This window comes from Arvicanthis niloticus, chromosome 3 (assembly GCF_011762505.2).
Source record: "Arvicanthis niloticus isolate mArvNil1 chromosome 3, mArvNil1.pat.X, whole genome shotgun sequence".
Lineage (NCBI taxonomy): Eukaryota > Metazoa > Chordata > Mammalia > Rodentia > Muridae > Arvicanthis > Arvicanthis niloticus.
This window is the reverse complement of record NC_047660.1, coordinates 102,278,723-102,306,079: the sequence shown is the minus strand read 5'-3', so window position 1 is coordinate 102,306,079 and position 27,357 is coordinate 102,278,723. Positions and strand designations below refer to the sequence as shown.

Below are 27,357 nucleotides of genomic sequence, written 5' to 3'. Positions count from 1 at the left end.
CCCTGTAGCAATTCTTTCTGATTTTGTCAGTTTGGAAGTTGCTTGCACTGAAAAGCTTTTACATCTGAATTTAGAATTAGAATTCTCCTGCCTGCCTTTTACCAGGCGCTCTGCTAGAGCTTTCCTCCTAGACACCACCATTTGTGTATTTGTAGTTTCTGTTATTATTTTTATTCTGTTTGTTTTATTTTAGGGCTAAGAATGGAGCCAACATGCTGCCAATGATGACTTGATGTCAGAGTTGGACAGCTTAGATCCCCAAGTGCTGAATCAGACATTCCCCCAAACTCAAGTCTTCTGTGCTACAACCAGTGTCTTATCTAAACCTTTTATATCTGAAGTTCCTTAAGGAATTGGACAAAAGTATCAGAGCCGTGCATCTGGCCACTGTTAGTGAAAGACCCAGAAAACACAAACAGTGAGAGAATGTTCAGTGGGACTTGCCTACAGTCCCTGAACTTGGGGGCTGAGGCAGGAAGATTGTTAGTTTGCAACTAGCCTAAGCTACATAATGAGCCTGTGCAGGGGGAAAAAATGAAAAGGAAGGAAGAAATTGGAAAAGAGACAAAAATCCTCAATACAAACAAAGACCCTTTGCTCACTCTGGTCTGTCTCCTCAGACCAAACTGCCCTCCCTGCCTTGAGAATGTCTGAGTCGAGAGCGTTTGGGTTGGATTTTAATGGGTGTGTTTGTTGTTACTCTTTAAGTGAAGGTTATTAAAAATGGTGCTGATCTAAGACCTTCAGTTGTTAATTCTTTCCATGCTAGGATTAAAGGAACCTTCTTTTTTAAGTGGCAGGAAAGAATTATATATTTTAAGTAAGAGATCTGTTTTTCTTAATTAGCATATGAGTTAACACTGTTTTTCTTAATTAATATATCTAAGTTAGCATGCTAATTTTTCCTTATTGTGTGCGTTGTTTTGCTCTGACTATCAGGTAGCCTGGCTGTCTTGAACATCCCACAGTCCGACATGACCATCCTTTGGCATACATAGAATCTGTGTAATAGAATTCCTCCTTGCCTGTAGCTTCATCCATGCTTTTAAGTAGCTTTTACTTCTGCCGTCATTGTTTCTCTGAGTAAATGTGTTTCACTGTAAGTTATTTGACTGTTGTACAGAGGGTGAACTGTATATACACAGATTAAATGTTTGACTTGTGGGCTCAAAAACCCATGTCATAACCGCCCTGCCCTCAGCACTTGGGTTTATCTACAGCTGGGAGTGTCCAGCCTTTTGATATTTACAACACCTGTCATCCAAAAGGCTCAGGATTTGAGAGCCATACTTGGTGTATTTTAAGTCTCTCACACATGCAAACACGGAAACACAAATACAATCTCTTCGGTTGGGGAGATGGCTCTGTCGTTAATAATTCCATGCTGCTTTTCTAGAGGACCCTAGTTCAATTCCCAGCACCCTGATTGGGTGGCTCACAACCACCTACAAGTCCAGCTTAAGGAGATCTGGTGGCCTCTGAGAGCACCTGCACATGCATGTAGACATCCTCTCCCCCTCCCCCCTACTCTTTCTTCATGCACACATAAAGACAACCATGCATACATTCTCTCTCTCTACTCTCTCTCTCTCTCTCTCAGACAGACAGACAGACAGACAGACAACCTGCACACACATGGTATACATTCACTCTCCCTCTCTACTCTCTCTCTTCATATACACATATAGACAAAAAATAAAAAGTAATTACAATCAATCTTTTTTTATACTCTGTGTGTGGAGTAAGTTTAGGACTTTATTCTGGGCAGTGCACATGGTCACTCTTGACTGTATATGGCCCCATGGCCATGGTTTAGACTCAATGACATCTTCTCTCAGGAGTGATACAGCTATCAGGTCACATGGGCTATATAATAAGTTTCCCAGTGAAACTTATTATCATATGTCCAGTTCTAGTTGTTGAGCAAGCTCTCAATCCACATAAACAGAAAGGTTTTAAGTGCTATACTCAGGCTAGGTTTTGCCATGTGCCCCTGGATAAAGCTTCTGGAAGCACTCTGGAGTGCATGGCAGGGGCAGTTTACTGGTGGAGCCAGTGCTTAACAGGTACAGCCATGGATTGAGTACCAGCACCAAAGCAATACACATAGAAAGTCAAAATAAAATCCTGAGCTTAGTGCCACACACCTGCAGGTAGAGGCAGGAGGACCAGTAGTTCAAGACCAGCCTGAGCTATAGAAAGCCTTGTCTCCAAAAACTGCAAAAAGAAAGAACTAAGATACAATACATTCAAATGCAATTACTTAGTAGCTTGTGGTTGTCCTATTTCCTTACCACTTGCCGCTTTGAGACTCGAAATGCCATCTCTCGTGTTAATCTACTTTGCAGTTTAATTTTGTCTCCCTTTAGTTCCTACTGTCCCGTGGCTTCTTGTTGGTGGAAGATGATGTCACTCTAGTAGAAGTGACTGTCAGAAATGTCTGTACAAGGCTAAGAATACTATAGCAGGAGGTTTTACTTTCTATCACTAAGAGTGTACTAGGAACGATTCCCCAAGCCTAGCGACCTGAGTCTCCAGCCCTCTTACTGTAAGCACAGTGCCTGTGTGGCTATCACATCCCTGTCTTCCTCAACCTTCCTAAGTATCCTACCATCTCAGGCTACTTACAGTACCACCTAGGGCATGGGGGACACCAGTTGCACTGGCGATTCTAGCCCGCCAGGCCATATGTATCCCCAGACTGACTCTTCAGTCTTTGGCTTGGGGGATTTGTTAACGCTTATATTCCATGGTTTCATTAGTGGTGTCTGATGTCCTCAGGGCCTGAGAACAGAATCTTTTTGTTCTCAGGGTCTGAGAACAGAATCTTTATTTAGCCTTCAGGGCTGTGGCCATGGCAGCATGGCTAGCTGTTCTCACATTCTCAACGTGGTCTGTCCCGTACTGCCTTCTGTCTGTCTCTTTCCAGAATCTTGATAGGAAAGGCAATTCAGAGAAGGGTGAACCATGTCCTCGGCCACAGGAAAGGTGCTAAGCCAGGTAGAGCAGTGCTTGCCTGCCTGGGGTGACCCCTCTGTGACCTACACCACAAGTCCATGGTGCTCCTCACTCTGAATCAGTAATGTGTGTGATCCGTCTGCAGCACACACATTGCACCTCCAGTCCAGATCAATTGCTCTTCCCCTTGTGTAAGTCTCTTGCTAGGAATCCCTGGGCTTCGGCCCCTGATTGAGCAGGGAGCAACAGTGCCTCTTGCAGGAGAGCTTAGGGCACCTTGCAAAGCTCTGCCCTTCTGCCTCTTCTCTGTCTGCTCCCCCCAGCCCTCCCCTACCCCCAACCTCCTCTTCTCTGCTCTCCACACTCCTGACCCCCTGCTACTTCTCATTCATATTATACCAATTTCTCCCTTTACATTTAATTTTTCTTCTCTTTTCATGCACCCAGAAAAATGTTAAAGAAACAAAGGAAAGAAAGAATAAGCTGCAGCTGTGTGTGTGTGTGTGTGTGTGTGTGTGTGTGTGTGTGTGTGTATACATGTACATGGCATGCTCGTGCATGCAAGTGTTAGTGCCAGAGTTGACACTGGGTGGGTTTTGCTCTCCACCATATATATAATGTATATGGGTGTTTATCTGCATGTGTCTGTATGTACTACATGTATGCCTTGTGCCATGGTCAGAAAAGGGTGTTGGGTGTCAGATCCCACAGGACTAGAGCTACAGACAGTTGTAAACTGTCTTGTGGATGCTGGGAATTGAACCCTCTTCCTCTGGAGGAGCACTCAGTGCTCCTAACCATTGAGCCATATATTCAAACTTTTATTTTTTGACACAAGTTCGGTGAATCTGGGTATCTGTTTTAGAAAGATTGGCTGATCAGCAAGCCCTGGAGTCCACCTACCTCCTGCCCCTACCCGCAGCATTGGGATTACAGGTGCCTGGAGTGGTGTCCAGCTTTTATGTAGGTGAAAGGGTCCGAACTCGGGTCCTTATTCTAGCACAGCAAGCACTTTACCACCGAGGCATCTCAAGCATGCTGAGCACGGCTCTGGCAGGCCTTGCCTTTCTCTCCCATCCCTCTGTCTTTCTCAAAACCATTAGATTCCATTCCTAAAGCTAGCCACCATGGTCTGCTTCCTTATTTGGCCACTTCTTCCTCCTGAGGCTGACTACCAAGGTCCAGCCATCAAAGTATTGAAGTCTAGCAGTCAAAAGCACGCTTTGGCTTACCTAATTAACATGACCAATTAAAATTAAACACTCCATCCTAACACAGGGCTTCCCTTTGTACCTTTATAAAATGTCATTTGCCTATGACTACATCTGTCTCCTTTCTGCACAGGGGCAGTCCTTTGACCTACTCTGGGACAAATACCTCCCCACCCCCACCCACACTTCTTCCCTTCCCCTTCTCCCTCATCCTCTATCTGCTCTCTTTGTCTCATTCCCTGCCCTCTGTCCCTGTGGAGCAAATAAACCTCCTTTATGTGAGAACTTGCCCTTGGGGGTCTTGAGTGGCTATGGCTTCTTACAGTCAGAGAACTGTGTGACAGCTACACACGGGACAATACCTGGTAAGGAGTTGTCTTTGGACTTGAATGACAGGACCGTGACTGACAGTGAGCACGTTCTCCACAGAGGTGTGCATTAGACAGTCACACCCTGATTTTTCAAACATCATCTACATCTGAATGACTTTTCTTTTTGTTAGTAACTGTGATGTAGCAGGGATTACTTCTGCATGTTTTATGGCTTTAAATGAGTGATTTAAAAATAAATAGTAACTTTATTAGATAAAACAACAAAGCATTTCATTTGAAAATATACTTCACAGCAAAGGAAAACCATCCAATGTACTTCATACTTCTTTTCACTTACATTTTTATAAATTTTAAAAATAGATAAAAGTGTGCACGTTAGTGTAAAATAACAGCGAATTAGCCTGACTACAGTCTCCTCCTCTGCACTCTGTTAGCACTATGTGTTAAGTATTTGCTGTATAAAATTGCAGGCTTCCCTTGGCTCTGCACACTTGTGCAGTGTGCACATTGTTCCTGTTCACCACCCACCCAGTCCCTCTGTCAGGCTTTCCTGGTCCTGCACCAGGCTCCATTCCTCTGCGTCCTCTGTCTGAAACTATGGGGACACTGGAGAGCCTCACTGTCTGAGTCAGCACATACCCCCTCCATACATGTCTCTTTCTCACCTAGCTAGAGAGTATAAACATGGAACACCCCACTCTGCAGACATGGCAGCAGTGCCATGCACCTGACCCCACCATCTCTGTGGTGCTCTGATAGTATAGTCATAGCATAGATAGTAGGGTCTGATACTGATATGCAGTATAAGATGTTTTTATTGTCTGGCTCTAAGCTGTTGCCCTGATATTCTCTGCATTCATGCCTGACTTCTCTGAAACTCCTCGTGACTTGCCCATGGTATGTGTCTTTTCCAAGAACCTTAAAACTCTTCTTATATCACCCAGTGTCACAAAGATGAGTCCAACGCAAGGTTAACGCTTACCATGTAAAAAGGAGTGAAGTGAGGGAAGCCAGTTTACACTTGGAAGCTGTCGGGAATAATCAAGTTCTGACCTGACTCACACTTAGCAGCTGCTGACTCTGGATAGATAGATGTGCTCATGTCTGAGCTGACGCATGTGCTCCTGACCCCTCCGGGGCCACTGTGTGAAAACACTTGGTGGAGGTAGACCCCTGTAAACACTTTGAAAGCTCAGGTGAGTATCAGTACATAAAATGTATTCAGGAGTAAGCCCATCCTATCTGTGGGAGATTAGATAACCAGGCTTTGAAAGCTTAAAACAGCAATTTTGTTGTCTTTGTAATGTCTTTAAACAGGTTTGTCCTAGATATTAGTAAGTCTGCAGTTCTCATGTATGATGGATTTTATTATCTATACAGAAAATGAGCAGAAAAACATAAGTCAAATTCAATTATTACGTTTTTCCTTTGACTTATAAGCTTGTATTCTAGGTCATTTAAATGTTCAAGATAATCATATCAACTAAAAATTAATTAAAATCTGCTTTTCTATTTCCAGCACCCACAATAAGCAAACCATCCCCTCATGCAATGCCCTCTGACTATATAGAATATTCAAAAGAACCTTATTTCAAACGCAAGCCTTTCCGCTCTCACCCTGTATACCACCCTATGGGATTGTTGCTGTTATCTTATATAGAATATGTGTCATAGGTCTAAAAGACAAAATATGTCAGACTAAATAGCCAGGGATATAGTTCTGGTAGAATGCTTGCCTAGCAAGAACAAGGCCCTGGTTTCAGTTTCAGTCCCTTTTAATCCCTCCCCAAGACTCCACCACAAAAAAAAAAAAAAAAAAAAAAAAAAAAAAAAAAAAAACCCACTATATTACATTAGATAACAAATTTCTTGAGGTCAGTGACTAACTGTAATTTTTTTCTTTTAATCTTTTTCTCTTTTTTTTCACTTTTAATCTTTTTTATTGGACATTTTATTTACATTTCAGATGTAATAAAATGTCCAATTTTATGGTAAAATAAAATGGTGTCTTTCCCCACCCCCCGCCCAGGAACCCCCTATTCCATCCCCCCTCCTCCTGCTTCCATGAGGATGTGCCACCACCCACTTCCACCCACCCCCCCCCCATCCTCTAATTCCCCCACACTTGGTGTCCACCCTTCATGGGATCAAGGATTTCCTCTCTCACCTATGCCCAACAAGGCCATCCTCCCCTACATATACAGCTGGAGCCATGGGTCCCTCCTTATGTGCTCCCAGGCTGGTGGTTTAGACCCTGGGAGCTCTGGTTGGTTGGTATTGTTGCTCTCCTCATGAGGCCGCAAACTCTTTCGGCTCCTTCAGCTCCTTCTCTCTAACGCCTCCATTGGGAACCCCTTGATCAGTTCAATGGTTAGCTGTGAGCATCCGCCTTTGAATATGTCAGACTCTGGCAGACCTCTAAGGAGACAGCTATATATCAGTCTCCTGTCAGCATGCACTTCCTGATATCCACATCAGCATCTACCTTTGATGACTGCACATGGGATGGTCTCCAGATGGCCCCTCCTTCAGTTTCTGTCCCACACTTTGTCTCCATATTTGCACAATAGAGTAAATGTACCACATTTTCTGTATCCATTCCTCTTGTTTCCAGCTTCTGACTATTATAAATAAGGCTGCTATGAACATAATGGAGCATGTGTCCTTGTTATATATTGGAGCATCTTCTGGGTATATGCCCAGGAGTGGTATAGCTGCGTCCTCAGGTAGTGCTATGTCCAATTTTCTGAGGAACCACCAGACTAATTTCCAGAGTGGTTGTACCAGCTTGCAATCCCACCAACAATGGAGAAGTGTTCCTCTTTCTCCACATCCTCACCAGCATCTACTATCACCTGAGTTTTTTTTTTATCTTAGCCATTCTGACTGGTGTAAGGTGGAATCTCAGGGTTTTGATTTGCAGTTCCCTGATGACTAAGGATGTTGAACATTTCTCTAGGTGCTTCTTGGACATTCAGGTTTCCTCAATTGAGAATTCTTTTTTTTAGCTCTGTACCCCATTTTTAATAGGGTTATTTGGTTGTCTGGAGTCTAATTTCTTGAGTTCTTTGTATATATTGAATATTAGCCCTCTATTGGATGTGGGATTGGTAAAGATCTTTTCCCAATCTGTTGGTTGCCGTTTTGTCCTATTGACAGTGCCTTACAGAAACTGCAATTTTATGAGGTCCCATTTGTCAATTCTTGATCTTAGAGCATAAGCCATTGGTGTTCTGTTCAGGAACTTTTGCCCTGTGCCCAAGTATTCAAGGTTCTTCCCCACCTTCTCTTCTATAAGTTTCAGTGTTTCTGGTTTTATATGAAGGTCCTTTATCCATTTGGACTTGAGCTTTGTACAAGGAGATAAGAATGGATCCATTTGCATTCTTCTACATGCTGATCTCCAGTTGAAACAGCACCATTTATTGAAAATGCTGTCCTTTTTCCACTGGATGGGTTTAGCTCCTTTGTCAAAGATCAAGTGACCATATGTGTGTGGGTTACTTTCTGGGTCTTCAGTTCTATTCCATTGGTCTTCCTGCCTGTCTCTGTACCAATATCATGCAGTTTTTATCACTTTTGCTCTGTAGTACAGTTTGAGGTCAGGGATGGTGATTCCCCCAGAAGTTCTTTTATTGCTGAGAATAGTTTTTGCTATCCTGGTTTTTTTGTTATTCCAAATGAATTTGAGAATTTCTCTTTCTAACTCTGTGAAGAATTGACTTGAGATTTTAATGGGGATTGCATTGAATCTGTAGATTACTTTCGGCAAGATGGCCATTTTTACCATATTAATCCTGCCAATTAATGAACATGGGAGATCTTTCCATCTTCTGAGATCTGCTTCAATTTCTTTCATCAAGGACTTGAAGTTCTTGTCATACAGATCTTTTACTTGCTTGGTTAGATTCACACCGAGGTATTTTATATTGTTTGTGACTATTGTGAAGGGTGTCATTTCCCTAATTTCTTTCTCAGCCTGTTTATCTTTTGAGTAGAGGAAGGCTACTGATTTGTTTGAGTTGATTTTATATCCAGACACTTTGCTAAAGTTGATTGTCAGGTTTAGGAGTTCTCTGGTGGAAGTTTTGGGGTCACTTAAGTATACTATTATATCATCTGCAAATAGTGATATTTTGACTTCTTCCTTTCCTATTTGTATCCCTTTGACTTTCTTTTGTTGTCTAATTGCTCTGCTAGGACTTCCATTACAGTTGTGAATAGCCCTGGCCTTGTATTTTGATGTTAATTCCACTTTCCTGGGAGGGGCTACAGAGGAGGAGTGAATCAGTACATAGGTGACTTCTATTGAACCTTCTGCCCAACCTAATTTGAAAAATAATGGCTGGAGCCAGTGACTGGGCAGAGAAGGGGAGGTGGAGAAATAAAGGTTGATGGGAAGAGAAAGAAGAGAGAGAAAGGACGATTGGGGAGGAGGAGGACGGAGGAGCAGGAAGCGGAAGCATGACGCCTGATTTTTTTCCTAGGTTTTCTATCTTAGGGTAGTCTCCCTTTGAGATTTCTTTATTGTTTCTACTTCTTTTTTTAGATCCTGGATGGTTTTGTTTAATTCCTTCACTTGTTTGGTTGTGCTTTCTTGGAATTCTTTAAGGGATTTTTGTGTTTCCTCTTTAAGGGCTTCTCCCTGTTTACCTGTGTTCCCTGTACTTCTTTAAGGGAGTTATTTATGTCTTTCTTAACGTCCTCTATCATCCTCATGAGAAATGATTTTTAAATCTGAATCCTGCGTTTCTGGTGTGATGGGGTGTCCAGGGCTTGCTATAGTAGGAGAACTGGGTTCTGATGATGCCAGGTAACTTTGGTTTCTGTTACTTATATTCTTGCACTTGCCTTTAGCCATCTGGTTAACTCTAGTGCTACCTGTACTCACTGTCTCTGACTGGAGACTGTCTATCCAGTTGTCTTGCTTGTGTCAGAACTCCTCAGAGTCCAGGTGTGTCTGTGATCCTGTGAACCTGTGATCTATGATCCTGAGCTCCTGGGTGGAAGAGCTCCTGGAACTCAGGCTTCCTCTGGGATCCTGAAATTCTGCTCCTCTGAGTGCAGTGATTCCACCACTGCTCTAAGATGGTTCAGGATATGGTGTCTTCACAGGAGCAGACCAGCTAGGTGACTGCCCCAGCCAAAAGGACCAAGCAAGGGGTGGAAGGAGAGTGGTATTCCAGAGGAGCGGGGTTGAGTGGGTGTTGGGTCCAGAGTGCCCTAGGCTCCCAGTTGCAGTTCTGGGACATAGGGTTGCAGGTGAGGGTTCTTACCAGTTGCTCTGGGAAGGTTCGGGATAAGGTGTCTTCACGGAGCAGATCGGCCAGGTGTCTGCCCCAGCCAAAATGACCAAGCGAGAGCCACCTTTACTCTTTATTCTACTTTCAGCTCCACTGGGTATCTTAGGTTCAGAGGTTTAGTCCGTTGTCATCAGGGCAGAAAGCATGGTGAGATGCAGGCAGACGTGCTGCTGGAGAAGGAGCAGAGAGTTCTCTTGATACACAGGTAGTGGTCCATCATTGAAGGAAGTCAGGACAGGAACTAAAACAGGGAAGGAACCTGGAGGCAGGAGCTGATGCAGAGGCCATGGAAGGTGCTGCTAACTGGCTTGCTCCTCGCAGTTTGCTCAGGACTAACTGTATTTAAAGCAAGTGTAAAACTAGTTCTTTTCAGGGAGGTTTAAGTAGATGTAGTTAACTAAACTGGACACACTTTAATATCCAGATTGTTTGTTGTTTTTAAATTGTCTATGTGGATACATACAAGTAATAGGAATCCAGTTTCCATGCCCACTTTAAGCAGCTAGAACACTAGATGCTGGAAAGCAAGCAGCCCAGCAGGTGCTCTGGCTTCATGCCTGAGGTGCTGGCCAGGCTATAGTTGGTCAGAGAAAACTGGAGAGAACCCAGTGGTCTCTTTTATATAAGGACATAGCTGCCTGGGAAAACCAAGGTCACAGGAATGACACAGAGCTCCAGAAAGGGGATGACGCCCAGGTCCTTCCCAAATTCTGTCCCCTCCAGACTTTGGTTAGGTCTCCATGGAGCCCTCAGACACTTCCTGTCCTAACAGCACACAAACTAGCTGTGGATCACAGATCCACCCTACAACCTTTTCACAGTAGCTGTGGAGGGTCAAACAGCACCTAAACAAGGCTTGCTCAGACAACATGAGGCACACAGCTTCATAAAGTGAGCTTAGTGAAGCCCCGTCCTGACCCATGTGGAAGGAGAGATCTGACACCTGCACATGCTCTGACCCCACATGTGTGCTGTGGTGTATGCTTGCGTACTCATGCATACACACAGGGATAAATAGTGAGTTTTAAGAAAAATAAAAATCTCCTTGCTTAGTGTCCATTCAAATATCACCAGTGACTTAAAAAAACAGGAAATGGAATTTAAAGCCAAAAGAAAACAAATGGAGGCGAAGCCTAGCATTGGATTTCGATTGATTAGAAATGTAAGCTTTGCAGAAACATTATGTTAGTTGTCATTCATATGTAAGTATTAATTGTTCTTATCACAAAACATGAAGGCTTAAGGAATGAATTGACTTGTCAACTCAAGCTGACCCAAACCCAGCCATGTGCATGCTTCTGTTGTGGAAGTGTGTTGGATATTACATTCAACTCTGGTGGCCTCAGTCAAGCTTTGTTGAGCAGTTGTACCTACAGGTAGTTCTAGATTGCCCCATTCCCAAGCACCTGTCTCCTCGAGTACACAGCAGTCACTGCTGGCTTATTCCTGAACTTAGGGTATCTCTTTCCTCATGAACAATTAGCAATGTGTACCTTTTCTACTTTCTTGTACTATGTTAATTTTATACTGAACCAGAAAATAAAGTAGGACTTTCAGCCTGTGACTCCAGCATTCAGGAAGCCGAGGGAGTTAGGTCAGTTGAGTTTCAGACTGACTGAACTACAGAGGGTTCTTGTCTCCAAAAATAGAGTTAGTAACACATTTTAGAAGTAAAGGAAACATCGCTTTACTGGAGTTGAGATGTGGCATTAGGGACCCAATTCCGGACGTGACTCCAAGAGGAAGTGTTAGCATCCATTTCAGGCACCTGGGAAAATGCAATCATCTGGTCTCTTCTGTGTCTTCCTGGTAGACAGTCTGAGTTCTTCTCTAGGCTTTGAATTGTGCTTAAATGTATACTGTTACTTTTGGACATCATCCAAGACATCCACATACCTTTGTATGAACCAGCTATAAGATAGAACAGAAACAAGCCAGGAATGGCTGCAGTGTTTCCTTCGTCCATGCTGTCTGGCCCTATGGCTTTAAACAGTTGCAGAGGTCCTGGACATTGTGCAGTTTAAGCAGTTGATACTGTTGCCAGCCCCATGCTGTCACCTCACCCCCTGAGAGCTTTATTGTTTAGAGTATGGACACAATGAAGTCTGACATTACACTTTAGTTCTGTATCACATGACCTCAGTAGGGTTCTCTCACCATTTCATGCTTTCACTTTCAATGAAAAGAAACAGTTTCCATTGGAAGAAACGTAGGCCAAGCTCTTCAGAGTCTAGGTTAGTGATAGCATTTAGGAGCTGTACTTATGTTGTCACTCAGGGTCTCCAGTGACCAAAGAAGAGTCACAAGATGTTCAGGAGTCTTGTGATAACGATCTTGGTTGTCAACTTGTCTACATCTGGAATTAACTAAAACCCAAAAATGGAAGTTCACACCTGCCAGCTCGGTCTACATAGTGAGTCCCAGGACAGCTAGAGCTACATAGTAAGACCATGTCCTGGAAAAAGGAAAAAGAAAACAAAAACAACCCAAAGTATGAGCCACAGAGAGATGAAATGGATGGAGAGTTGAATATGTGAGTGTTTGGTAACAAAAGTCAGACTATTAGAATGCTCTGTAGCAAACTGAATCTTTAATGATCAATCATGTTTCTAGTTGCTAATAAACAAAGTCACATGGAAAACAGGAAAGTGGCTTTAAAATATTAAAATTTTGAATCTGCAGAATAGAACATTAACCAGTGACATTTCCCCAATACTCACCAAAAGATGTAAAAAAAAGATGGAACTGCATAATTATGAACTGACTAGACAAAAACATGTATGTCAATGTAATAAAAACACTAGAAACTATTTGATATCTATTAACAAAGAGTATTTCATTCTTTTATTTCGAGGTCCATAACGACTGCCCTCTGAATACTGCTGAACACACTGCCCATATATAAGAAGCCTAGGAGAAACAGATATACTTACTCAGTGGTGGTGTCTTTTCCTCTGGGGGTCTCTTTGCCAGGGCTGTTTTTCTTGCAGGCTTTCCCCTCCTATAGCACTTAACCGACTGTGAACAAACACAACAGTTCAATTTACACCATCTGGATTTGACTGTCTCTTTGTAATTTAAAATTACAAAGGTGTGGTAGCACACACCTTTAATCCCAGTACTTGGAAGGCAAAGGCAGGAGGATCTCTGTGAATTCAAGGGCAGCCTGGTCTATAGAGCAAGTGCCAGGACAGACAGGGCTACACAGAGAAACCCTGTCTCAAACAACAAAAAGTAAAATCTGGAAGTTACTTTAAGGGGGTCTTGGAGAAGTGATTTCAAGATTTGCACCAAAAACTGAATGTTGTTTTCCTTAGAGTTTCTGTCTTACTGTTAGATAACTTGGCAAGCCTTCATTAATAAAACAAATCTGTCAGGGGAAAAAAAAAGTCAGACTATGGGGCCAGGGAAGATGGCTGTTGTTAAAGTACTTGCCTTGTAAGCACAAGGACCCAGTTTGATCCCTAGAACTCCTGTTTAGAAACCAGGAATAGTGGCATACACTTGTAATCCCAGCCCTGGGAAAACAAAGACTGGATCCCTGGGGCCCTTTGGCCAACCAGCAAGATCCAGGTCAGCCAGAAACCTTGTCTCAGAAGACTGTGGTATCTGAGGATGACACCTAAGGTTTTCTCTGGCACACACACACACACACACACACACACACACACACACAGAGAAAGCCTACTTAAATAGTTACAAATTAATAAATGACTTGGTATGTGCCCTGTTACTGAAGCCCAGAGTGTGAGAAAGGTACGTGTTTTACTTGTGAAAGCAGAGTGCTTATCGAAGGTCTGTGTGCTGGTGGAGAAGCAGCTTTCCCTTGCATGCTGCTCTGCTAGCTTTGGTACCTGTTTCAACACATGGCAGCATACCACAAATGCCCTTGATCTGTTCACTGATAATGTAAGCTATGGTCTGTGTGAATAAACTGAAGTAGATTGTACACTAGCCACTTAAAAGTTGCCCTTTGTTTCTGGGGATTTGAATTTGTTTCTCTAGATGCCTCTTTTCCATTTTTATTCATTTTTCTAACCATTAACAGTAGTTCTCTGGATTTAGACATAGACTAGTTTTCTCAGAAACTGTGACTCTGAACTAAATGAACTCAGTACAGGGTATAAAATCAAGACATAAAAGTCTAGATGTTCTTATCTGTAAACAACTGGCCTTACTGAAGAAAGGAAACAATTGAATTTGCAGTAGCATCAGAAAAGATGTGTAGCGACTGAAGGGATGGCTCAGTGGTTAAGAGCATGTGCTGCTATTGGAGAGGGCCTGAGTTCCGTTCCCATCTATAGCCCCAGGTCCAGAGGATCCAATGTCCTCTTCCAGGTGTCATGGGCACCAGGCACACACATGTTACACATTCATAAATGAAGGCACTAGTACATACTCATACAATTAGAAAAAAACAAATCTCTTTTGAAAATACTTAGTAATAATTTAACCAAGGAGGTCAGCGCCTGACACTGAGCACCCCTTAGAGAAGGAATGCAAAGGGCATTTATGGTTATGGCTCAGAAGAATTCACGTTAAAATGTCTTTAGTAGCCAAGGCAATGCCTTGGAACCTTAGCCTCTCTGGATCCACTAACGTGCAGGCAATTTCAAGTATTTGGGCCATTTGGAGCCCACAAAATGATTCCATCTTATACCTGTCAAAATGGCTACACTCAAACACTCAAGTGACAGCTAGTGCCAGTGAGGTTGTGGAATAAAGGGGACACTCCTCTGTTGTAGTAATTATCCGACTGTCTAGGGGGCAGCAGCTCTGCCTAGCTCAACTACATGGCCAGAGGCCACGTGCACGCAGCAGCCAAAAACAGCCAGCCAGAGACACCAGCCTTGCCACCCACAAGACGCCAGCGTGAGAGATGGCTCTGCCAATCTTCCATGCTGTCTCTGCAAGGCTGGGAAGTGCCCGGACCATCCCACCAACCACACAGGCTCGGTACACATGAGACTAATGCTTAGATTATCCAAAGGCTTATATATTTAGTAATGATCAATAACAAGATACCCTTACAATCAGAGGTGTAACCCAGTACCCAACCTAGATATACCAAGTACCTTTGACTGCTACAGACAAGCGAACATCAGCCTCCATCTCCCCTTTCTCATCTCTCTCTTAGCTCCTCCTCTTCCTTTTCTTCTTCCTCTCCTTTCTCCTCCTCTTCCCCTCTTTACTCCTCCTACCTTAGCTCCTCCTACACTCCTCCACTGCTGGTGGGAATGCAAACTCACAGAGCCACTTTGAAAATCAGTGTGACGATCTCTCAGAAAATTGGGAATTGATCTACCTCAAGAGGACTCTCTCTCCTACTGAAAAGAAAGTAACTTAGCTATGTTCATAGCAGCTTTATTGCTAATAACCAGGAACTGGAAACAAACCCAGATGTCCCTCAACTGAAAAATAGATTAAAAAAAGAAGTGGTACATTGGCACAATGGAGTATTACTCGGCTGTAAAAATAAATAAATAAATAAATAAATAAATAAAATCATGAAATTTTCTGTCAAATGGGTGGAACTAGAAAAAAAAAATCATCCTGAGTGAGGTAATCCAGACCCAGAAAGACACACATGTTGTGTACTCACTTATAAGTGGATATTAGCTGTAAAGCAAAGGCTAATCATGCTGCAATCCACAGATCCAGAGAGGATAAGTGACAAGAAAGGCTTAAGAGGAGATGCCAGGATCTCCCTAGGAATGGGGAATGAGATAGATGCTGAGGGTGGACTGGGGGCAGATGGAGAAGGTTTGGGGGGGGGGGGTGGTTAGGGATGCAAGATGAGGGGTAGAAGCCTAGTGGGATGGAAACCCCATGGACTGTACTAGGTGGACACCGATGAAGTGATGAAGGCTCCAAGTACTGAGAGATGGAGCCTGAACCAGCTACCCTCACTGGGACACCAATCCAGCTACGGAATCTCTGACCTGCAGTTTTTCCTACCTGCAGGATGTGTGGGTACCAGAGCCTAGCAAAATCCTCATCAGAGACACAAAGGGACTTTATCCAGCAACTGATGGGAACAGATTCTGAGTTCCACAGCCAAATATTAGGCAGAGCTTGGGGAATTCTGTGGAGGAGGGGTAGCAAGGATTGGAGGAGCCAGAGGGTCAAGGATCCCACAAGAACATGACCCACAGAACCAACTGACTGGAACTCATGGGAGCTCACAGAGATCAGGGAGCCTGGTGGGGTCTGACCTAGGTCCTCTGCATATATGTTACAGTTGTGTAGCTTAGTGTTCTTGTGAGATTCCTAACAGTGGGAGCAGGGGCTGCCTTTGACTCTTTGCCTGCCTTTAGGACCTCTTACTGGGTTGCCTAGTCCAGCCATGATGTGAGACTATGTGCCTGGTTAGTGTAGCTTGCTATGCCATATTTAGTTGATGCTCCTGGGAGGCCTGCTCTTTTCTGAGAGGAAATAGAGGGGTCTGGGCCAGGAGAATAGGGGACAGAGGATGGGAGAAGATAAGGAGGGAAAATTACAGTAGGTATGAAATATATGAAAAAAAAATAATTTCTAAAATGGGGGGGAACTATGTAACTTTAATGAAAATAGTAAAAAGTGCTTGAATTAAAAAAAAAAAAAAAGATTTTAAGTGGAAAAGAGATCTCCAACATGGACCCTACACGCATATCACATGTACACATGCATGTGTACTGCAGACACCAAAAACTAAAAGAAATTGCTGTGAGTTCAGCAAAATAAGGCTCAGAAATTAATGCCTCAATGCAAATGCGCAGCATGCTTGCGTGTGTGTGTGTGTGTGTGTGTGTGTGTGTGTGTGTGTGTGTGCTCGCGCTCGCGCACGCGCTGAGCATGGCTAACCTAACCTTAGTGTGGACAGACTAAAATCACCAGCTAATGGCATTAAACCACTAAAGTTTTATATTTATGTTTTCCCTGGAGATTTCATTATTCATCTTAATTTTAGCTTATAACTTCATTGTAAATTAAGGCTGGCTTGTTAGTATAACCATGAGCCTTTTAAGAATTCCAAGTGCATTTGATTAAGCAGTTAGCCTTACTCCCCAGGGGCAAAGAATCTCAGAACCGCTGGGTAGGGAAGGCTGGAAACATCCTGCTTCCCTCCTAGAATCCACCAGCATCTTCACCTGTCTTCTTCCCTGTTCCAGTCCACACACACTAGATTACCAGGGGGCTCTCCTGTGTCAGAAGAACTTTACAGAGGCTTAAGCTTAGTCAAAGCGAGAAGTAAATTTAAATAACTGAGCTAATTTTTATTTCCGATCTTAATCCACTTCCTTGCACCGGAAGTTAAAGGAGGTTTCCTGGTTAAAGAGTCAGCAGCCCTGTCCACCTGGACCAAGTCTTTGTCCTTCCCCTGGTTTCCTCTCCTCTGTGCTTTAATACTATTGGATTGAGACACAAACGCCTGCCTGCCCCTCCAGTAGGAGCTTTCAGGTCTGGCTCATGCACTGGACATGAACTGACAGCACAGTGGCTGTTACAGGTATCTTAAGGCAAATCCTGGTATTCAATGGTCTTATCTTTGCATACATAATTAATATTTTACTGATTTTTTTCCACGCTATTATCAGGCCAGGTAATTTAAATATGTAAAGCTCTCTAGGTGCTTGTTAAGCCTAATTTGCAAGAGAAAGACAATCTTTATTTCTGAGGTGCCCTGGTCTTCTTTAGGACCCTACCTCCTCCCCACTTTGTCCCTGCAGAGCTGAAGTTCAGGGCATGTGCTGAGTGGGTCCTCATAGTCTCCTTAATTTCTTTTATTGTGAGCCTTTTTATTTTATCTGGACTGCATCCTTTCAAGGCTTCAGTAAACTTCAAAGTGACCATCTAAGGATGAAGCAAGCACCGTAAGTAAAAGCGTTCCATGCAGGAAGTACTAACAAATGTTTATCATTAAAGGGGTACCCGCTCTATTCATGTTTGCCCCCAGCAGTTGCTGAGGCACGTGTTCCTGTAGCCTGCGAGTCTTGTTTGTTTTTCTAGACCTGAATGAAATAAGATAGTACGGCCACCAAAATTGCCCGCTCAGCTACTCAGGCAAAAGCAGAGCCAAACGTTAGGCACAAAAGGTCCTTTAGCATTGCAAAATGAAAGTGTGTTGCCATCCCTCGGCCCCTCAGAACAGTCGAGGCAATGTTAAGAGTAAGCTAGACAAATACTAACTCATTTACAAGTGAGAACATGTAACTGCTCATGCAGATGTAAGGACAGGGAGGGTGGGTTACTCCTAGCCTCTTCCCCGCCCCTACTGTGCTAAACATATAATCTCTATGCAAATCCAGGAAGCATTTTTATAACAGAAACAAATGTGGTGAATTATAGAAAAATAGGTGGAGATATTTTAAGTATTCATTAAGGCTTTCAGGGCAAGAGAATGACTTAAACATCACAAGGCTACTATAAAAATAACTGTTTTAGAATTTAAATGGAATTGTGTGATTTAGTTAACATTACCACATTTAATTTTCATGCCAAAATGCAGCCTCCAAAGCATATTCCAAATGAGACTCGGAGTTTCTGAAGCTGTGACTGCCCACCATGCAAGCATTTACAAATTAGGGCCTTAGTTCCTTCGTGTTCTCTCTCTCTCTCTCTCTCTCTCTCTCTCTCTCTCTCTCTCTCTCTCTCTAATGCAGAATTAAAAGTATTTCTAGTACAAACTCTGTCATGGTACCTAGGCTCAGTGGCAGACCACCTGTTTATCATGTACAAAGCACTGGATTCACTCCTCAGCCCGCACACACACACACACCAAATTTTATAGTTTGACTGTGTAGTGTAGATTAAGACCTCTGTATGTGAAATCTGAAATTAGATGAAATATGCAATTATCCATATGGGGAGTGTTGTATTCACACCCAAGTATATACAGCCTACTCTCACTCTTCTCCCTCTCCCTCCCTCTCCTCTTTGTCTCTCTCTGCCTCTCTGTCTCTCCTCCCCCTCTCCCCATCACACACACACACACACACACACACACACACACACAGAGAGAGAGTATTAGTTACTTTCCTGTTGCTGTTACAAACTTCCAACAGAAACAACTTGAGGAAGGAAGGTTTATCTTAGCTCACAACTCAAGGGCAAGTCCTGGCACCTGGAGGACGAAGCCATTGGTCACATGGCATCCACTGTCTAGAAACATAAATACATGACACTAGTACTCAACCTGCTTTCTTCTTTCTATTTAGTCCAGGACCCCAGCTCATGGAGGAGTACCACCCACAACAGGATGGGTCTTCCCCTCTCAGTTACCCAAGCCTTGGTAATCCCTCCCCTACAAACCCAGAGGCTTGTCTCCTTGGTGCTTCTAGATCTTGTCTAGTCTATAGTAACTATCACAAAGACTCTCATTCCCCATACTATATTTCTCTTCACGCTTCCCAGTGTCCTCTTGTTCTCTTTGAAGTCCATTGTGGAGCAGATGGCCTTACGTGCCGTCATGTTAGGATGAGACTCAGAGCAAGAGCATTTGTCTGAGTCAGGACGGGCAACAGGCCTGGGAAATAGCCAGGTAGGAAGGGGTCGGGAGCAACCAGATGCAAGCTGAGCTCACCACTGTGTAGTCTGTCTGTCTGCAGTCATCAGGAGGCTGGAGGGGTGTCTGGAGGCTGGAGGGGTGTCTGAAAGACAAGTGACCACCAATGGGCTTCTGTGGAAAAGGATGGAAATAATGAAATCAGCTGATAGAGATTGCATAGCCACAAATATACAAAAAAAGCATTGGCATGTAATCTTTAATCAGGAGAATTGTACAATATGTGAACTATATCTCCTTGAGACTGGTTTTGTTTTGTTTTTGTAGTATCTCTTCCAATATCTTGACATTTTTATTTTCTGGACTGCTTGCTGCATCTGAAGCTTTGGGCTATAGAATTTGAGTCAAGTTACATGTGGGTCTCTGTTTTTGAGAGCCACTATTGGGAAGTTTTGATTAACTAAGCCTAGAAATGCTACCAGTGGCTTTTAGCAAATGTGTCATCTGTGCTGAGCTCTAAGATCTGCTCTTCAGTGCACACCCCATGGTTCACATCACATTGATTCAGTGTGCTAACACAGAGACTTAAAGAAGTCTTTAAAGTCTTAAAAGTATATATTGTATGTATGTTAGTTATATATTCAGCTTTGTAATACATGTAGAAGCCAGGGATTGGTGTCAAATGCCTTCCTCAGTCTCTCTCCACCTAATTCTTTTGAGGCAGTGTCTCTTACTTAGCCTGGAACTGATGCTTCAGCTACACTGGCAGGCCAGAAGCCCCTGGGATCCTTCTGGGTCCCCTGGGATCATATGCTGCAGCTTCAGGTGCTGGGGAGCAAATGTGTCCACATGGCTACAATTATATGGTGAACACTTTACCAGCGGAGCTGGAGCTGTCTCTGGCACATAACATGTCTTTTGGGTTTGTGGCTAGTGTGTTTTCACCATTTACTGAGCAGTCTCAAGAGTGTTCCTTGGGAGCAGGCTTCCTTCTCTCCACACTGGCTGTGCTATCTCCCTGACTCTGCTTTTCTGTCCCTGGACAGTGTCTGGCAGATCCTACAATGTTCAAGTCCCTTTCAGCTCTCAACTGGTCTGTCTGATGAGTCCCAAAGCCATACTCAACTGGAACCATTTCCTCCTCCCTCTGTGGGACTCTCAGATGCCTCTTTCCTCTCTCCAGGGCCTGGCTCCCCAGGGCCAGGAGCTGAGGGTTCTGCAAACAATGTCCCTGAACCCACCCTCCCACAGATACTGTCTTCCTAGCATCTTTTGTAAACCCTGACATGTCCTCCAAGCCTTCTGGTGATGGGGCCAGAGGCAGCATCACATCAGGAAGTTTCAAGCTCCCTTCCCAGTTCTCTGACCTTCAAGACCAGATGCTGGCCCAAGCTCCTTGACCACCCCTTCCCCATAATGCTCTGGTAAATGCTTGGCAGCTGGCGGAGGCAGGGACTGAGGGTGAGACATACCTCTGTGTTCGTGAATCTATTTCACGTTCTTCTAGGAAGAACATTAGTCCATGATCTGCAAATAAGAACACAGTGCAGTGCTCTTCATGCAGGTCCTATATGGCCAAATAATTCTTCCAGAAAGCCCAGGCTGCTTTTCTTTCATTTGTTGGGAGTAAGGTGTATGCTGGTATGGAAGTACCGTTTTCTTTCCTCTATAACAATGTGAGAAGTTAGCTTCTCCCTTGCCTGGTGTGATAAGGACTTCTGGAGTCAGCTCAGACAGGGCATCTTCTTCCTAATTAATCCCAAATGGAAATATAACTGTCCATAGAACATGGAATGTTTGACACTTCTTTTAGTATCCTTAACCCTTAACTAATAACAGTAAATCTTGCTAGGTGTACTCAGTTTTACTTCTTATTCTCAATTTAAATCTAGTTTTAGCATGTCTGCCATTTAATTAAAATCGTTTTCTCCTTGATGTGGATCTCAAATACCCACTAGAGGCACTGTGGTAAAGGCTTGGTCCCTGGCCCATAGGCCTATTGGGAGGTGGTAGAACATTCAGGAGAGGTAGGTCATTGGGGACAGGCCATGAAGGGTACATGGGTTCCTCTCTCCCTCTCTCTCTGGATGCTGTGAGTTCCTTGAACAGCTTCCTCCACCCTCCACCTTTCTTCTGCCATGATAAAACTGCCAACATATCACCGACATCACCATCAAGCATGAGCTAGAGCCTGAGAGGAAGAACCGTCTCCTCCTTCTGACTTGTTTGTCTGAGGCATCGTGTTGCAGCAAATGAAAGTTAACAAGCTCATTAAATCACTCTCTGAGTTGTACACAGGCACCCCTAAAATACATCTTTCAATCTTTCTACCTTACATTAGACCTCTAATTAATAGTGTAAGTTTCACCAACATACAAAACCACAGCTTTTTCTGATAACAACTCAATCTTTTACTGCTTTAACTAGCAGAGCAGAGGAATGCCAGAGAGTACTTCAGTATGCTGCAGATAGGCAGGAGCCTTGTGGCCCTGGGGGAAAGAACTTAATTGCTCCAAATCTGATCACATCAGTGTTCTGAAAGCTCAGAAAAGGAAATTTAGTGGGTATAGTACAGACTCACCCACCCAGGTTCCAAAATTTACAACAGTGAAGTTCTAACTGGAGCCAGGAAAATAACAATCAGTGGTTGAGGTATAGCCCAGTACTATAAAGTATTCGGGCTCGAAGAGAGATCCTTTGAAAAAGAGGCCAGTGAGATAACCCATCAGGTAAAGGGCTCTTGCTGCCAAGCCTGGTGACCTGAGTCAATCTCTAGGACCCACATAATAAAAGGAGAACCATCTCCTGTAAGCTGTCCTCTGACCTCCACACATATGGACACGTGCACACACACTCACACACAGTAAATAACAACTTAAAAAAAAAAAAAAAAAACACTCAAGTGCAGATCCAGATGCACTCCACAGGTTTGTGTCTGAGTGGAGATGGTCCTTGTAAGCATGACATCACACCAGAAAATATTAAAGAAAGATTGACTGCTTTCATCACTTAAAAGTGTTAACCTATACATGGCAAGAGACCTCAAAACTGGATTAAAGGAGAAGAGATAACACCACATAACAGGTGAGCAGAGCAGAGTGGTCCTTAGACATGCATTAGGGTTTATTGTGGTTAAATACTGAGAAGTCTGCACTAAGAATCTCTGAACAGCCTAAGACAAAGTTAAATGTTCCCATCATAATATGAACTTCTGTGATCCAAGAAGTAGGAAATAAGGGAGTTTAAGACTTTAGTAAACTTTGCAGTTTTATTATTAAAGTGTGTGTGTGTAGGGTGTGTGTGTGATTACTATGTAGTCATATAGTTTCTTAGCACTGGGAGCTGCTGTGTGGCCCATCTGCATGCTTATAGTGCTTAACTAGAAACTGGTTTGCAGCCAATGGGAAGTACAGGGTTTGGGTCCATGTGTGCTAGTACAGGGTGCTCTGGGCGGAGACGGTGCTGACGGTCAGCAAGCTTTCCTTCTGTTCCAATAGAGACAAGAAGGTAAGGGCTTCTCTCTGGGTTGGCTGTTGGTGGCAATGAGGTGCCAGTGAGGCTGTTCCACACTGGCACTCCAGCTTTTGCCCTGTTTCTGTGCTTTTCCCGCCTTGCCCAGTCATTTTGTCAGCTGCCCATCCTAGACTTGCAGCCAGCCAGCTGCCACTGGTCATCAGCAAGCCTTTTCTGAGAGTGTTGGAACTGCAGCAGACACTAGCAAGACCTGTTTTGTTCCCAGAGTCTTGTTTAGCACAGGGCACTATTCTTCCTGCTCACAGGAGCACTTGTGTAAACACTGTGTGGATAGTCCCAAGCTAGGGGATGTCGCTCCTCAGCAGACCGCTTGCCAGGCATGAATGAGACCTTGGGTTCAGTGTCCAGCACACCAAGGCTTTCCCTTGTGTAATCAGCATTTTATCTTCCACTATGAAACACTTTGCAGTCCCACATCCCTAAGGACACTTACCACACTTAAAGGGGTGTGTGTGTGTGTGTGTGTGTGTGTGTGTGTGTGTGTGTGTGTGTTAGATGTGACTGTGACCAGTGCGACCATAGTTTTTTGAGACATTGTTGCTGTGTGGCCCAGGGTGGCCTTGAATTCATGTGTGTCCTGCCTTAGCCACCTGTGTCCTGGGATCACAGACGTGTGCCACCCTGCCTGCTGCGTAGTTAGTTCTTATGGCAAATAGTCAGAATCAAATATGACCAGTGGAGAATGGGAACACAGCCCCCCTGCTGTGGTGGGGATGAGTGCCTGCAGCTATTAAAGGTGAACTTGATCTGTGCCTGCACCTGAGAAATGCATCCACTACAGAGGAGAGCAGAAGGCGCATCTACCCTGGGCTCCCCACACACAGGGCCAAGCATCAAACCACAGTTCCAAAGAAGATTGCTCCAGAGATAGAGCAGGATGAGTTACATTTGCACACTCACTTCAGCTCGGGTGTCGTGGCTCCTTGAACTACTGCGGCCCGTAAGAATATTCCAGTTGGGGCACAGCTAACAACCAGGAAAGTCAAGGTCTGGCTCCTACTGGCCACCTTGACACTGTACTCTTGACCCTGTTATCCTGAATCCTTTCACTCTTCAAACCTTTTAACACCAAGAGCTACTTTGTCGGGGCTGAAGAGATGCCTCAGCCGTTAAGAACACTGGCAGCTCCTCCAGAATAGTGGCTGACAACTGCCTGTAACTCACTCAGCTAGGCCATTTGTGGGATGAACCAAGTGTGTCACTAACACAAGATCTGTAGAATGAAGCATGTGTTCTGAGGGACCCTCAACTTGGCACTTTAAACTGCCAGATCCTGGGACAAATCATGTAACCCAAGGCAGAGAAACGGCACCACTGTGTTTTGGCCCCCACAGGTGGTGCCTGGCTTCAGTTTAAAGACCACAATTTTAAGAAGTAACCTGGCCAGTCTGCACCAAGTGATGTCTGCTTTGTTGTTGCTCTGGATCGTGGTTCTTGGCGGGGTGGGGTAGAGGAGGTAGTGTCAGGGACGTGGACGTTTGAAGGAGGGTCACAGAAGAGCAGAAGCAAGCCTTAGGCTGTTGACTTCTGCGGTCCAGTGAATGTTGGAACTGGCCTCTTCCTTGAGGTAACAAGATAACTCAGGCTGGGTCTTAGTGGGACTTCTGATGGGAACCCTGATATTCCTGACCACAGGTGTCGTCCACACTCTCTACTGGCTTATATTCAGCATTAGCTCTTGCTGCCGTTCTCCTGTGAATCCCTTTTCAGGTAACTGCTCTGATAAACCCACATTTTCAACACCAAATATAGAGGAAAAGAATGAAATGGGAGAACCAGAGTAAACCGGATGAATGATAGGCTCTCTGGAAAGCTGCTGATGCTGGAAAAATTGCTTTCACTTTTTTCCCAATAAACACAGAGGCACCCCCTCCCCACACGCGCTCGCGCGCACACGCGCACACACACACACACACACACACACACACACACACACTGTGGCCAAGGGCAGCAGGCTGGCTGCAGGCCCCCCTGGGTTCCTTGCTCCACCTGTGAGTCCCTTTCTCTAGCTTCTTCCTCCTGCCAGTGCCTGGGAGATGTGCAGTGGGTTTGTTAAGCAGTTACCAATATTTCTGTAATACTGGGCCGTGTGGACTTGGATTGAAGAAGGAAGGAGGCATTCTCCCTCTTGTTTTGTCAGAGAGAAGGACAGCCGCCACTTACATCTACGTTCCACTTAGCTGTGGCTGTCCTTACAGGGTTTGAGAGCCAGTACTATGGGGAGAACCCCACATTCATCCGAGCAGCCCCCTCCTGCAGCCCACCTGTGCTCTCTCAGGGCATAAGACCAGCCTGAGAAGTGTATGGTGAGGACAGGGAGAAAATGAAGCTTGTCAGGAAGTAAGTATTGGTAACACACAGGTAGATAACTTATCTGCCAGTCAGAGAAGCTGCCATGTGGGCGTTCGAGCAGCTGTGGAATTAAACTTGGGCCAGTATTCAGGGCACTCCTCTCTGATGTCGACCTGGACAGACACGCTGGTGTTTACTGACTCCTGGCTCTCTTCTCTTCCAGCTGACCCTCTGGTGGGCAGTATTGCCACACAGTATATGACCAACAGAGCCGAGCACGACCGGATGGCCAGACAGTGGACCAAGCGGTACGCCACCTAGGGGCCTGCGTGTGCCAGCCGAGTGCAAGCACATTCACCAAGTGCATCAATAGCCCACCTGCCCCTCCAGACCTCCGTTCTGTTTCCTATTTTTATTAAAATTTAAACTGTTTTGTGATGGTATGTCATTTGTCCCTCCTTCCTACCGCCACCTCCTCCCCTCCTCTCTGGCCCTCTTTCTCCCTTTTATTCCCTTTTTGGTTTCTGTTAACTTGAAAGACTTGGTGTTCCCCCACTGCAGTGTGGATGGGAGCTTCTGTTCTAAGTACAAACCATGTTGGAGCTGTACTAGTAAGACCTTTCATACAGAATTTTGTGTTACTGTGTGGTTTGGGTTTTTTGTTGTTGTTTGTTTTATCTTTTTTTTTTTTTTCTTTTATGTGCTCTTCGGGGAAAACTCACGTTCAGAATTATATCTCATTTCTACTTAAATGTAGTGCATAGGGTTAATTTTTTTGTACTGAAGTCTTTATTGGTGGGTGCATGCTACTGGGAACAAGGTTTTGTACAAAAGGTCCAATCGGAATCACTGTGCATTACTGAGACCCTGTCTATCACGAGCCTTCTGTCCCCCACACAGAAGACTGTCAGATTGAACAAAATAATATGTATTTTGATTTACTTAAGTGCTTGTAAATTTCTTAGGGACCTGCCACTTTTGACTGTGGATCAGTTGATGTACACTTGTATTATTAATGCCTAAATAAATCACTGTGGCGGATCAATGCCCTTCTGCAACAGCCTCTGCTTTGTGTCCCAGTGACCTATGCAGCCCCGCGTGCACTGAGGCTGGCCTCTTCCCAGGTCGTTAGTTTTCTGTGTGCTCTTTACCTCAGATCATTAAGGCTCTTTGTAGTAGAGCTGCTTAGTAGCACGTGGGATGTCTCCAGCTGCCTGCTGATTTCACGGTCATTTTACACATTGGCCCCATTTCCATTAGAACCATCTTTATTCAACAATGACAATGTGACCGTGATAACAGCCTGCTTGCGAATGTGCCTTCTAAGCTGATGGCTGCTCCCAGGAACTTCCACCTTCATTGTTCTCTTTCTTAGATTTGTGCTTGTTGTGTGGTCTTCTCTCATTCTTCCTTTTCCTCCATAACTCTGGTGTAAGCAAACTCCTCTGTGTGCGTCACGGTCACACAGTCAGTGGCAGGCACAGTCGCTCAGTTGCTGAGGATTGCATCAGGGTACTGCCAGAGACAGAGGGAGCAGTGTGGGTCACAGTCACAGGGTCAGTGGCAGGCATGGCGACTCAACCCTTAGGTGGTGGCAGTGTGCCACTTGAGACAGAGGGAGCAGTGGTCTGTGCTGGGTTTAGCACTGCTTTGCAGGTGCTGTCCAGACTCTGGCCTGGCTCTTCTGCCAGTCAGTACACTCCATTAAATAACATCTTTATTGCTAAGTGATATAACTGATGAAATCTCACACCTCTCCCTACTTCAACATTTAAATGTCCATTTTAAAACATACTGGTTTTGTTAGTTGTAAATGGTTAAGATTTTTAAGTAAATTTAAATATTTGAAATGGTAACTTTTAAATTTTATTTTATGTACATGAGTGTTTTACCTGCACGTGTGTCTGTGTACCAAGTCCAGGCAGTGGCAGTGGAGGCAAGAGGAAGATATTGGGTCCCCTAGAACTGGTTGAGAGCTACCAGGTGGATGCTGGGAATTAGATCTGGTCCTCTAGAAAAACAGCCAGTGCTGTTAGCCACTAAGATATCTCTCCAGGCCCTTGAAATGAAACTTTTAAACCAAAGTTTCTGTGGGTTGTTTTTAAATTTTATTTTTATTTATGTGTATGTGTATATCTATGTGTGTGTATATCACATGTGTGGGGTTGCCCACCAAGGCCAGAAGTTGTTGGATCCCTTGGTGCAGTCACCATCAGTTGTGAGCTGCCTGGTGTGGGTGCTGG

The 27,357-nt window shown here is 44.3% G+C and overlaps 1 protein-coding gene across 5 annotated transcripts in view; it reads left to right on the top strand.

Moving 5' to 3' along the window:
- LOC117706201 (ubiquitin-conjugating enzyme E2 E2) overlaps nucleotides 1-26,159 on the top strand; it is a 267,546-nt gene extending 241,387 nt beyond the window's left edge. For all 5 annotated transcript variants that reach the window (XM_034499072.2, XM_076931606.1, XM_076931605.1 and 2 more), the window contains one exon: nucleotides 25,338-26,159. In XM_034499072.2, the coding sequence (XP_034354963.1) occupies nucleotides 25,338-25,435 (98 nt within the window). In that variant the 3' untranslated portion in view covers nucleotides 25,436-26,159. The remainder of the gene's footprint in view (nucleotides 1-25,337) is intronic.
- The last annotated feature ends 1,198 nt before the right edge of the window (nucleotides 26,160-27,357 follow it).